The 13,987-nt window shown below is 47.7% G+C and overlaps 1 protein-coding gene across 1 annotated transcript; it reads left to right on the forward strand.

Annotated features, from left to right (window-relative positions):
• Positions 1 to 5,104: 5,104 nt before the first annotated feature.
• Positions 5,105 to 9,282, forward strand: HASPIN (histone H3 associated protein kinase). The gene has a single exon (XM_009558519.2). It carries the CDS (start codon positions 5,151 to 5,153, stop codon positions 8,025 to 8,027), a length of 2,877 nt encoding a protein of 958 aa, XP_009556814.2. The 5' UTR covers positions 5,105 to 5,150; the 3' UTR covers positions 8,028 to 9,282.
• Positions 9,283 to 13,987: the final 4,705 nt, after the last annotated feature.

The raw sequence follows: 13,987 nt of genomic DNA on the forward strand, positions 1-13,987 counted from the left end.
CGCAAACTCCAGGTAAGGTCTCACAAGAGCAGGGCCGAGAGGCAGAATCACCTCCCTTGGTCAGCCCAATAATGTCTTCAAATTACACCCAACAGAAACCACGTGCTTTCCAGGCAGCAGCACACAGTCCTGGCCAGCACAGGCGTGATTCAGGAGCCACTGCTGGAGGGGCCCTGTTTAGGTGCCTCTCTTTTTCACTTCCAGTTCCAAGTGATCTCCCCTACGCGTTAATTCTCCCAGGGATCACCACTCTGCCCTTTCCTGAGCTATTAGATGTAACAGAAAACATTGCCTCCCAAACACGTAGCTCCTAAGATGCTGAGACATTTCTGAAGCTCTGGAAATGCTCCTGCAGCAAATGCCCGAGTGATGCAGATCCATCATCCTTTAGAAACAGCCGCCAGACCAGCGATTAAAATAGAATGGAGACAAGGAGCAGAGGATGTAAATAGGAGATAAACTATTTTGGCAAGGAAACGAACAGAGAAAGGACAGAGGTCGGCTCTCTCCATTAGTGGCTTTTTCTCATAGTATCATTGTAGGTCAACAGCTAAAAAAAAAAACAACCAAGGGGAAGAGTTAACAGGTTGCAAAAGGAAGCTGCTCTCAAACCACAACTTCTGCACATGGAAGCATGTGGAAATCAGCAACATCAAGCATAAGCTGCTTTCTGAAGGTGATGGGTTTAGATGCAAGAACAAAGAGACATGCACAGCCTACACTGAAAACCACTCAATTTAGCTTCTCTTCTAATGCTTGCAGTGACTTTTCAGTGTAAATAAGAAGTTAGAGTCTGTTTTTACTCACAGGCGTTCAAACCTGTCTGTAGGAGTGAGAAATGGAGGCATGCTGAAGTTTCAGACTGTATTTATCCTCTCTTTGATTTACCTCATCATTTCCAGGTGAGCCGAATTCAGCCTTTCCATGCATTCCAGGTTGCTCCCCCAAGTCTTGAATCTCCTACCCAGTGTGAGGCCTTGTTATCATTCATCAGAGTTTTTATCCACTCCTTTCCCTGAACCCTTTAAGTAAAAGTGCTTGAGAAAGAGGATTGACAAGAAGCAAGAAAAATACTGCACATCTAATGAAACTAATCCATCGTGTCCTGCGCGCGAGAGAGCTGGCACTGAGTCAGATAACAGAAATCAAATAAAAATGCACATAAAACATCACTAGGAGACTGAGTGCAATGAGAGCTGAAAGGCAGCATTCCGCAGTGCCGTATCGCAATGTTTTCACCTTCTGAAGTCAGCCAATAAAAGCATCATCGGGGAATAAGAGGAGAATGTTAAATCAAAGCCTGAAAGCTGCACAGTTTTAGTAAAATGTGTATTCACATTAACCCCTAGCTTAAAGGTGAAACCTTGTTCTTGAATATGCCCGACAGATCCCTTTTTTCTTCTCTGCCAATGTGTGTCGTTCCTGACATGGAAAGATAGGAAACTGGTCCTGGCTTGACAGCTGTCTTGGAGCTACCTTGCTGCAAGGGCTCAGGAGACGTCTTCCTCCTCCTCCTTCACCTGAACAGCTAGAAAGGCTGGACTGCCCTTTCTTCCCTGGAATCACCATCTGGTAGCTCTTTTCAGCCATAGGAAAACATACTTGCTACTCAGACTTGTCTTCCAGAGAAAAAGTTTCATAGGCAACATCCTCAGCCTGGCACCTAACCTTGCCGGTGATGCTCTGAGCCAGGTAGACCCAGCTGGGTCTAACCAAGAGGCTGCTGGGTCCCAGCTCTACTGCACTGACATACTGCAGGGGGTTTAGCCAAGCTGGCAGAGAGTGGAAGCAACCTGCCTGCTCCAGCTCATTCATCCTGTTATAAGAGACAGGAAATTTCTCTTTTGAGCTGCAATCCAATTAGCCTCCAAATGAAGCTGCCTCAACAGCTGCCTCAAGCCCAGCAAAGCACCTCATGGCTCTTATCTGGTGCTCTTACATCAGCAGTGTGCATTTAATAACGAAGAACTACTTACGCCCTTCTCCTGATAAGCTCTCCTGAGCAGCGGACTTCACTTTCTCCTGCCAACCACCAGACCACCGCGCTCCCACGGTTCAATAAGTGAACCTGTCAGCTCCAAACATACCGAGGGAATGGTAACCCATGGCTTGCGAACCTCCCCGGCATATGCGAAAGATACAAGCAGCTGGTATCACCCCTGATTAAAATAGCATCCCTAAGTGCATCCTGTCCTCCCCTTCAAGGGTACAATTAAAAAGCTATCTCCGATATATCGTCTCATGTCATTCACCACCAAACTTCCCAAATCCTCCTTCCTTAGTCAGATCACTGCAAAAATAGCCAAAATCTATCAGAGCAAGCTCACCTACAAGAAGTTAACATCCAAACCTGGAGCGATGAAGCCCAGCCAGGATTCAGAGCTAAGGCAGCTGATGGCAACAGGTGATCAGCACAAGGCAACTGGTTGAGAGCTATCATCTGCTCTTGCTCTCCTGTGCTACCAGCAGCCTTGAGTTATGAGTAAAAGGTACAATAAGAAGTCCCCCCAGCCTAATAAGCACTGTTAGAACAAACCTGTACGGAAAAGAGTTTAGCACATGATCCATACCAGTCTGGATTTTCTACTCAAAAGCAGAGAGCTCCTCCCTCCCTCAAGAAGCTGTGGTCTGCAGACACTTTGCGCGATGCATAAAGATCACGAATGCCCCCTTACAGCTCTTGGGCCTCTTGGGTACCTGCAGCAGCTTCTCTGGGCCCCAAACTGCCACCCAGGTCTTTAGCCTGGCTGGGGTCAGAGGTTTGGTGACTCTGAATGAGGCATTTGCAAATCTTCTGTCATTCAGGGAGATGGCAACACAGCCAGAATGCATTACAGTCAGGGCTGTGCAGCAAGGCCACAAATGTTGACAAGACTTTTGCACGGGGGATTTTATTTGAAAAGCAGAGTGTAAATAAATTTAGAAGCAGACACAGCAAGGCTCCCATGGAAACAGCACAAAAACCCAGCTGTGGTTTGGATGACTGCGAGTCTTTGCAGTCTTGACTAATCCCTTAAGTGCCATCCAATTACTGCAAATGTGTTTGGCATCTACTGTAGCAATTGCAAAGAATTAAATGGTTGGATGGCACTCATCAGAAATTACAAGTCATAGAATCCTCTAATGCATTTAAGAAAAAACATCTAAGAAGGAAAATAGCATTACCCTCAGCAAGAGCTGACCTCCTCGAGAGCCATCAGGGACAACAGCAATGAGGAAAACTTAATTCAGAGAAGAAACTAGAAAAAAGGAAACAAAGAAGGAGAATAACCAGACTGGCTGAAGAGGGTGGGCTTGTTTAGCCTCAAGAGAAAACTCTCCTTGCAACTCCTTATTCTTAGCACAGCTTCGACAACCAATGTTCCTTCCCTTGGGAAAGTAATCAAAAAAACTACAAACAGCTTTTCTGTGCCCAGACTTACCAGGTATGATCTCACTGTAGAGAACTCCAGGTGCTCCAGAACAGGCAAGGGCTTCAGTGTGAAATGGAGACGGTCTGGGAGAGAGAACGGGCAGCAGGACCACAGCTGCAGGTACATCACAGTCCTTTCACTGACAGTCATCCTCACCAGGTCAGTGCAAGACCTGCCTCAAGCAGTGGAAGACGGACACCACACATCTCTTTCCCCTAAGAAAAGCCAACGTGCCCTGAAACCTAAAAATAAATGAGTAAGTGAATGAAACTACCTGGGTATGAGACAGGAATTTTACAATGAGACTTCAATAAAAGCCACAGTTTGCTTCTTAACTTGAGTTTTCCATCAGGCAATAGTTAAGCCAAAGGAGACATGAACTGTTTTGCCTTCTGAAGGACTTCATGAAAAACCATTGTTTAATCTACTGCTGCGTGTCCACGCGTATTAGATTTGTGGGGTTTATGGTTTGCCAAACATGACAAAAATAAAACAGCTGCACTATTAGGGACAGAGAAAGCCAAAGAGAAGAACAGCACCATGTGTTGGTACTTGTCCTCCTTTGGAAACAGCAAACACCTGAGGGGAGTGAGAGAATTCCATTGTTCAGGGAAGAAAACACCTGGTATAGGCTTAAGCAGCACTGTCTTCCCCAAATTCTGTACACTGCAATTCCTGATAATCCCATCATAAGATCGCTTGTGATACACTGTGCTTTCCATCACACACCCAGCGGGGGCCAAGGGACACACTTTACTGTATTAAAACGCACACAGGACCAGAGGGAACAGCAGGAGGATGTGCCAGGGGAGGGTTAGGTTGGACAGGAGGAAAAGGTTCTTCCCCCAGAAGGCTGATGGAGCTCTGGAACAGCTCCCCAGGGATGCAGTCACGGCGCCAAGGCTGAAAATCATAGAATAGTTTGGGTTGGAAGGGACCTTAAAGCTCATCCAGTTCCAACCCCTCCTGCGATGCGCAGGGACACGTTGGCCAACGCCACGCGGGGTGAATGTTGGGGTGTCCTGTGGGAAGAAAGGAGCTGGAATTGATCATCCTACGGGTCCCTTCAAACCCAGGCCAGTCTATGGTTCCACGATCCGAGCGCCTCCCGGGTACAACATCCCTCTTGCTTCAGGGGGCAGAGAACAGCATCCCTCAGGGAGGAGCAGCGCCTCCCCTGCCACACAGGAGAAACCCGTACCGGGTCCGAGCAGAGGCAGCACAGCTCGCGTGTCCCCGCTGGGAGCCGTTCAAAGCCAGCTCTGCTGTCCCGGGGATGCAGTCGGGGGCCACGCACCGGCACCGCGCCCCTGCAATACAACGGGGCAACTCCGCAGAGAAGGAACGGCCCCGCTCTCAGCACCCACCGAAATGGACGCTTCCCGCCCAAAATGCGGGGGCGTGGCCACGGGGCAGGGGGTGTGGCTATATGGGAAGGGGCGTGGCCACGGGATGGGATATGGGCATAGGGGCGTGGCCAGACGAGATTGGGGCGTGGCCAGGCGGATCCAAGGGCAGGGCCATGCAGCGGTGACGTCATTTCCTGAACTAGGGGTGCAGTAGGCGTAGCCAGGTGAACTGATGGGCGTGGTCAGACAGTGGGCGTGACCTGATGTCACAGGGGGCGTGGCCGGGTGACGCTCCCCCCCGGGATCCTCTCACCCCCCTCCTCCGCTCTCGCGATATTTCGTTTGAACGGCGGCGGGCACCGCTCTCCCCGCCGGGGCCGCCGCCGCGATGTCCCTACAGCCCCGCCTGCTCCGCACCTACTCGCGGCGCGGCGGCCGCCTCCGCCTGCTCCCGTTGCCCGAACGGTGGATTTCGCCGCCTCAGGACCGCAAGCGGTTCTTCAGCTCCACCTCCGCCGGCTCCAGCGCCCTCTCCTCCGCCCGTTCGGACGACTCCGAGTTCTCTCCGCCCCGCAAGCTCCGCCGGCAGCCGCAGGGTAAGCGGCCTTGGCGCTTGCGTTCCCGAGGGGGCGCGGGGAAGGAGAACCGTCCGGCGGACTCTGCCATCCTTTCCTCTCCATCACCGCCTCCAAAACCGCGCGGCGCCGCCGCCCGACGCCAACGCCGGGCTCCGCGGCGCCCCCTGCGGGGCAACGGGGAACAGCGCCCCGGGGAGCAGCGGCCCCTGCGGAGCGGCGGGGAACAGCGCCCGCTGCGGGGCAACGGGGAGCAGCGCCCCCTGCGGAGCGGCGGGGAGCAGCGCCCCCTGCGGAGCGGCGGGGAGCAGCGCCCCCTGCGGGGCAGCCCCGGGGAGCAGCGCCCCCTGCGGGGCAGCCCCGGGGAGCAGCGCCCGCTGCGGGGCAATGGGGAGCAGCGCCCCCTGCGGGGCAATAGGGAGCAGCGCCCCCTGCGGGACAGCCCCGGGGAGCAGCGCCCCCTGCGGGGCAATGGGGAGCAGCGCCCCCTGCTGTCCAGCACCCCGCAGCCCGGGCCGGCCCCGCGGCGCCCCCTGCTGTGCAGCACCCCGCAGTGCAGCGCCGCGCCCCGCCGCTCCTTCACCCTGCTCAGCACCACCCTGGAGGGCGGCTCGGCGCTGGGCGACAGCCCGGAGCTCTACTCCCCACCCAGGAACGCCTCGAACGGCAGCTCTTTGCTCTTGCTGGAGTCGCTGCAGGAAGAGTGGGAGAAGCTCCCACCGTTACCGGGCACTAGCGGTGCCAGGGAAGAGCGCGCAGGATGGTCCTGTCCGAAAGGAACGAGCAGGGATGTTGAGCCCAGCGGGAGCTGTGAGCCCAGCCCACGGCTGGAGAAGTCCAGCAGGTTTCTGAGAGTATCAGCAAGGAGATCCTGCCTGGCACAAGCTCCCCTGTCCACCCCGAAAGCCACAGCGCTGCCCCCCGTTAGCCACGAGCCACGTCTCTCGGTGCCGTACAACGGAGCCGCTCCCAACGAACCCTGTGAGGACGTTGGGAGAGACTCAACGGAAGGAATCTTGGCTTGTCAGACAAGCAAAGCCAACAAGTGCCAGCTTACACCGGTGGTGGTCTTGGACCCTCGAGAAGTATCAGTGTGGCTGATGAGCACGAAATGCAACAAAAAGGTGTTTCAACCTGCCTGCCAGCAGCCAGAATCTCCTTTGGGCCTTCAGGGAATCTTGGAGAATAAACATAAACGTACCAAGGTCGCTCCTGGAGAGGGAAGTACCTGCAGGAAAGCTTGCATCAGCGGCTTCAGTGCCAGCCGGTGGGGGAAGCAAATAAGGCTCTGTCCAAAAAGGTACAAAAATAAGAGGCGGCAGCAGCATGGTGGCTCCTTTCTCAGACCCCAAGTGAGACAAAGAGGAATGAAGAAGCGTGTTCTGGAGATGTCTGAGGGTACAATAGACAATGACTATTCGCTCCTCAACACCTCCCATTGCTGGGGTAGAGTTCGAGCATCTTTGTCCTTTCACAAGAAGAAGAAAGTTACCGCAGAGGAGAGTTTCTGCAACAACATCCTCTGTAGCCCTTCTGTGAAATCCCAGCTTTCGGTGCACCACGCAATCCTGTCTGCTGATAAAGCTCAGTGCAGCACTTGGTCTGCTTCCTCCATGATCCTGCTGGCTCCCAGGAATTCCTGTTCTGCCCTGGACTTCACGCTTACAGATGCAGAGAAGGTGTTTGGGGAATGCCAGCAAGAGGGGCCTATTGCTTTTGAGGACTGCATTCCTTTAGATAAAATGAAAGACTGCAAAAAAATTGGAGAAGGGGTGTTCGGAGAGGTCTTCCAAATCGACAGTGAGAGAGGACCTGTGGCTTTAAAAATAATTCCCATCGAGGGGACTGAAAGAGTAAACGGTGAAGCTCAAAAGAGCTTTGGGGAGATTCTTCCTGAGATAATAATTTCAAAAGAACTCAGTCTTCTGTCTGATGAGCTCGTTAACAGGACTGTTGGGTTCATCAGCTTGTACTCCGTGCACTGTGTTCAAGGGGCCTATCCTAAGTATCTCCTGGAAGCCTGGGACAAATACCACCAAGAAACGGGATCAGAAAATGATCGGCCCGACCTTTTTGGGGACGAGCAGCTCTTCATGATTCTGGAGTTTGAATTTGGAGGCCATGACTTGGAGAACATGAGAAACAGGCTCAGTTCAGTGGCCTCAGCGAAGAGCATTTTGCACCAGGTCACTGCTGCCCTGGCTGTGGCAGAACAAGCACTGCACTTTGAGCACAGAGACTTACACTGGGGGAACGTGCTGGTAAAGAAAACAGATGTAAAAGAGCTGAATTACGTGCTGAACGGCACAACGCACACCATCCCCACATCAGGGATTCATGTCAACATCATAGATTATACCTTGTCTAGGCTGGAGAAAGACGGGTTAACTGTGTTTTGTGACCTTTCTGCTGATGAAGAGCTCTTTCAAGGCACAGGGGACTACCAGTTTGATATCTACAGGCAAATGAAAGCAGAGAACTCCAACAACTGGACTGATTATCACCCACACAGCAACGTCCTCTGGCTGCACTACTTGTCAGACAAACTGTTGAAAGGCATGAGCTACAAGAAAAAGGAATCCACTTCTACCTTGAGGAAAATAAAGTGGCAGCTCAGTAAGTTCCACAAAGAGGTACTGACCTTCTCGTCTTCCAACGAGGTTCTACAGAAAAGCAGCCTCTTCCAGTGAGCGAGGGCGTGCAATGTTCAGGAACTCTAATCACTAAGGGAGACTTTCTCTGTGCTGTTTTAGACGTATGATCTTTTTAAATGTTGGCACAACAAAGAAGTGTTTTGGTCAATGCGCATAATTGTCAAATATGTCAAAAAAAAACCAAAAAAAGAGTCTTTTTGTCTTGAAGATATTTCCATATGTACTTTCTTTTGAGTGGTGACGGCAGGGAGAGAACAGAGTTGACATTTGAGGTGGGACGGGGAGAGACTTCTTGGGGCTCAGTTAATGTTTTCACTTCCACATAAGTTTTCCTACCTTTTTAGTCTTAGATTATTAAAAGTTCTTTTCTTACTATAGTGTCTTTCTTATAAATTCTTGGTTTTTTAAGAAAAAAACTGCAGTTCTGGCCAGAGAGGACAAAGGTAAGTGTTCTCAGCCCAGATGGGGACAGAGAAGGGGAAAACCTCACCTCTTGCCTTAATTTTAAGAATTAACTTTTCTTCAGTTAGGCAAAATTGGTACCTGGAATGCTGCTACAAAATGTTAATATATAAAGTTTCTGTAGTGTAGGTCTTAAAAACACTCTAATCTGCAATAATATGATTTTTTTTCTCTCTGTAAGGACCAGTGAAGAGAGATTGGATTATGAAAAAAAAGGAAAAAAGTACCTATGTTCCTGGTGCATTTTCAACTGTTATTATGTTGTCACCTTGTATGATGAGAGGAACTCAAATCTGTAACTTGATGGTAGCATTAAAGAGATTTTCCCCATTTATCTGCAGAAGAAAATGCACAAGGTAATAGGTGTTCTTTAGTCCCAATTGCAGATGGATCAGACAGCCTAAATTTGGAGCAGTACTTACATTGAATTTGAATTCTTTGTTTTCGCTAACATTCACGTACCTTAAAGAAGCTGCTCTGAACAGAACAATAAATCAAGCTAAGGGAAAAGTGAATTAGATTATTAAAATTGGTACATCCAATGACCCAGATGCATTAGGTAATTAAGAGGCAGCATAATCAGATTTGTTATAACTGGAGTGCTGTCTCTGTATATGCAGTCTATCAATTAGATGCATTTTGAGCCTATCTTGAAGTCTGCTTTTTACAAGCGAAGCAGTTAGAGACCCCAGTTACGCCCCTGCCCATGGTATGATATTATTGTTCTGTCTTCCAGACTCTACTTTTGCTGTCGAGTACGACAGAAAGTGACTTGCCCATCTGCACTGCTTGAAGTTATTGAGATGGAAATTGTACTGGAATCTTGCCAGGCATCCTTTCAATCTTTTTTTCCCCTCTAATTGACTGAAGTACTGCAATATAATTGAATATTCTTAAAACTTACTTGGTAAGGACCGCAGTGAGTGCGTATCTGACATCAAGGATGTGTTCTTCAGTCAGAATGGTGCTATTTTCATTGGTGCCTTAAAAAAAAAAAAAGGATGGATGGAACAACATTATTGCCTGCCTGGGTCCTTTATTGCTGTGGTTTGAGAACTGCTAATAGTGGCTGTACAAGGGGGATGGGCTCAGAGTGGCAGGAAGTAACGAGAGGAGAGGTGCCAGTCAACTTGGCGACATGGAACAGGAATGCTAGAGGAGCCCTTTATTACTGCAGACTTCGAAAGCTGCCACTGCCTTGAAATATTTCCCCACAAACCACAGAAATGCTAATTTGTGAATATGTAGCATTGCTTTCATTAACCAAACTTTAAAGTTGCTACCCCTCACAAAACTGGATGTCAAATTAATCTAGAAACCTTTGCCCTAAACTGTGTTTGCAATGAAGAATAGCTGCCAGAGGCGAGTTCTCAAGTCCTTAAAGATGCCGTTTAAAAAATGCCATGGACTCCTCAGTCCCATAAACGTTAACGGGAGGAAGGTGACGGTAAAGCAATCTCAAAGCACCAATCAAGAAAAACACCCTGAACGTGTGTTCTCATCCCAATCATTTGGAGTGAAAGCTTTACTTGGAACAGAGCTCAATTATCTATTTTACTCATCTGTTCTCTCTGCTAAGGATGCCAGAACCCAGTCTGTGCTTCAGAAAACACAACATTTAAAGCTGGACTACACTTACATCACAACCTTAACGGGTGCTCCATCTCTTACTGAAATGATGAGGTATGAGCAAAGCTAAAGTTCCCATAAGGGAAGGAAAGATGTTTCACACAGATCCAAATGCTTTCAAAGGTTGAAAAGAACGAGTGTAGTTTTGTGTAACCACTGACTTCTAAATAGTGTGGACACTGAGCTGGAATTCTGATATTGCTTTTCTAGCTCACTGTGTTTTGTGCTGAAAATAGCAGTACTCACTCCATATTAATGGTGACCGCACACTTATTTTGGGATGTGCTTTCATTTATTTGCCAAATCACTGAAAATTTTGCCTCTTTTGAAGGCAAAGAAAAGTATGAAATATCAATTACCCTGTAAATACTCTTTAACTCACTAGGCTACTGCTAATACATGATGCATAATGTATTTTCTGCTCACCGTTCCCTTCTTGAGAAACTGGACATGAACTAAAATGCCGGAATAGGAACACTACCTCTTGCCTTGAGAAAAATGCTCCCCAGCCGTGAGCTGAAGTTGAAAGAACAACAGCTCTGGCCTAACTCTAGAGACAGAGCATGCAAGCGCAGTTACTCAGAGTATCACTCAGAGGGAGGAGAAAATGATGATCCCTACTTACAGTTGTCTTCTTGGATACTGGATGCCCAACTGTGCAGTCACAGGATAGGACTAGAGAAGTTAATGGTGTTGGCTGGCCGCGGGGAGTAGCAGGAGAGGTTGGCTGCCAACAGGACAGGAATGCTTTTTAATGTTGAATAAAAACAGACTAGGAAAAGCAACTTGGTCTGTGTTTGCTCCCATAAAACGAATTAGGTACAAATAGCCCAATAAAAACTTGGAAGCCTTAAATCAGATAAACTCAGTATTCAGGCTCTAGTTGTAACAACTGGAATCCTCCCTCCCTTCCCTGGACCTTACTTCAAGATATATTTAGGTAGGAAATGAATAGGAGTCGAGTGAGTTTTCTTTCAGCAGCCTGCTGCTAACTAAATTGTTGTTCTGTGATCTTACCTCAACAGCCACCGTCTTAAAAATCACAGAATCACCAGGTTGGAAAGGACCCATTGGATCATCGAGTCCAACCATTCCTAACACTCCCTAAACCATGTCCCTGAGCACTTCATCCACCCGTTCCTTAAACACCTCCAGGGAAGGCGACTCAACCCCCTCCCTGGGCAGCTGTTCCAGTGCCCGATAACTCTTACTGTGAAGAATTTTTTTCTGATATCCAACCTGAACCTCCCCTGACGGAGCTTCAGGCCATTCCCTCTTGTCCTGTCCCCTGTCACTTGGGAGAAGAAGCCAGAAGTAGGTTTTTAGGGTAGTTCAAGACTGTAGTTGTCACAGATGAGCGATCTCCACTGTTCATTAGTGAAACATCCACGGTCGTTTCATTAGTGCGGCCCACCACTAATTCCTTTCTGGAAGCAGACAGAAAAATCAGATCATAAAGACATATTTAGAAATATCACCTAAAGGTTGCTGTTTAATAAGAGGCCCGAAGCGTTCTGGCTCTGGTAATTACTCCCTCCAAATGCTGTTGCACACAGGATAATGCAATAGCCCAATTAATTATTCAACGTTCTGCAGGGCGTGTAGGAAAATACTTCCTTAATATCAAAGGCAGTCATCGCCAAACTCTATGTAACGTTTTACCATTTTTGTTTTACATCAAGATAGATTGCAAACATTGTTCTGCTTGATTCCTGGTTCAGTGGATCTCCCGGGTAACTTTTTACAATGAGGTGATGCTCGCTGGTTTGTCTTAAGGCCGTGTAAGCCGAGCAACTCTTTGTCCTAGTGCTGTGCAGCAGCCTAAACCAAAACCACATGTTCACAATTAAATGCCAGAACTGATTTGAATCATTGAATCATAGAATAATTTGGGTTGGAAGGGCCCTTAAAAATCACCCAGTTCCAACCCCGCTGCGATGGGCAGGGACATCTCCCACTGGCTCAGGCTGCCCAAGGCCCATCCATCCTGGCCTGGAACACCTCCAGCGATGGGGCAGCCACCACTTTTTAGGATGACTATAGTTGTGTAAAGTTTGCTTTTTCCTCTGAGATTTGGAAGAGCAAAGCTCACGAAGGCACGACGGTATGGAGGTGATCTCAGGGAAAGGATGAACTAAATAGAAAGTAGTAACCAGAGGGACAGCAAATCTTGACTGCGAATTGAGAGAAAACATCTCATGCATCAAGATGACGTTTTATATGAATGCTGAATGCAAAATCTGGTTAATAGAACCACTGGGACTCACTGAATGAGACCCACCAGAGTGAAATGAGCAGTACAGATGTTGCAGTCTGGTTTGTAAGGTGACTGAAAGCAAACAGATCAAGTCAAATTTTAACAATCCTAATTTTTCTAAGGTAGCAGATTGAGAATATCTTTACGTATACACATCCATTCTCTGAAAACCAAAATTCCCGTGACCTCATTTAAGGAGAAGATGGAAATAAAAGACCCTGTAGTGATAAGTCAGTCCCAAACTGATGAGATGTTGTAACTCAGCTCCCAGGAGAAGGTCTATGAGGAAGAACATTAGAGCTCTTCGCTGGGGACAAGGCCTTGTTAACACAAAGCCACTTGTTTACCCCTGGGTTGCCACATGGCAAAATACTAATTCCTTCTCCAGAGATGGTTATTTTCTTGAATAAATATGTTCATCTGCTGTGCTAGTGTACGGGCACACTGTTCTATAGAGATGAGGTTCCTTCCTTTAGCAACAGTTCTATTCACCAATAAAGCTGTACTGTCTGTGGCTGATGTTTCTGGAAAAGCTCAATGATAATTAATAATTAGATGCTGGGCGCCCAAGTATTAAGAAATGCTGACCAACACTCAAGAATCTCATTAATTATTCTTAGGAAACAAATGTATCGCCAACATCATAATCCCTAAGAGCGCTGCAACTATAGTAATTAGTGCTCATTATTGCTCAGCACTAAATATTGTTCTAACTTCTCTGTCCTATGCTTTCTGGAAAGCTAATTAGATATTGAATTGTGGTGAAAACTCCTATTAAGTAGCAAAAAGCTGCAAAATTTTCAAATCCTTTGTTAGATGTACCAGAAACTGTCCTCAGGGCCAAGTTTCCAAAGTAGGACCGGATTTCAATCCGATCACAACTCCCATTTATTACCTTGTTGAGACACCGGTAAAGCTCAGATTGTATCAAAGCATCGTTTTGCTGTTGTGGTGCTGTTATTTTGGGAAACTGGGATTCTCTCAGGGTTGAATCTCATACTGGTGAGAAAGCGGACAACTGCTCTCGAGCTGAGCAGTGAAGAACAGAGAGGGAATGGAACCAAATATATTTCTAACTGAAACCCTACAGGAAAAAAGTTTTGAGAAGGCCTGGCAGTGAGAATAACAACTGCTCCCTGTTTCCATGGGATTTCACCTGGACCAAGCTGGCCTATTTACAGAACTTCCAGTTTCTGCTGGGAATGTTCAGAACACACAAAATCCCAAGAGTCTGAAGGAACAGACAGCAAAAATACACCAGTATGGCTACAGTTACAGACTTACACACGGTGTTTATGTTTCCATTAGATAAGCACAATATGGAGCTGTTCAAATTCTCTACTATTGGTTTTCATATATGAAATGCAAGAATAAAACCAAATGTCTGCTATGCCTCAGCCTTTGTGAACTCCACGGGTCACTCCGCTCCCAAATGCCTGATTGAAAATGAGGTACAGTCTGTCAAGAAATCTTTTTTCATCTCAGTAACAGACGTTATCAGCGCTGAACTGCAGACCTTAAGCTCTTCTTAGGCCTAGATCTACATTAATCATTTGTGTTCACTCTCTCATACTTGTTCATAGCTTTAGACACACAAAGGCAAAAGCCTTTGCACCTTGAACTAAAAGCTTTACATTTGATATAATTT

Source organism: Cuculus canorus, chromosome 20 (genome assembly GCF_017976375.1).
Source record: "Cuculus canorus isolate bCucCan1 chromosome 20, bCucCan1.pri, whole genome shotgun sequence".
NCBI lineage: Eukaryota > Metazoa > Chordata > Aves > Cuculiformes > Cuculidae > Cuculus > Cuculus canorus.

Bases quoted from the DNA above. Each gene is read 5' to 3' on its own strand.
- HASPIN (XM_009558519.2), top strand. From the start codon at position 5,151: ATGTCCCTACAGCCCCGCCTGCTCCGCACCTACTCGCGGCGCGGCGGC.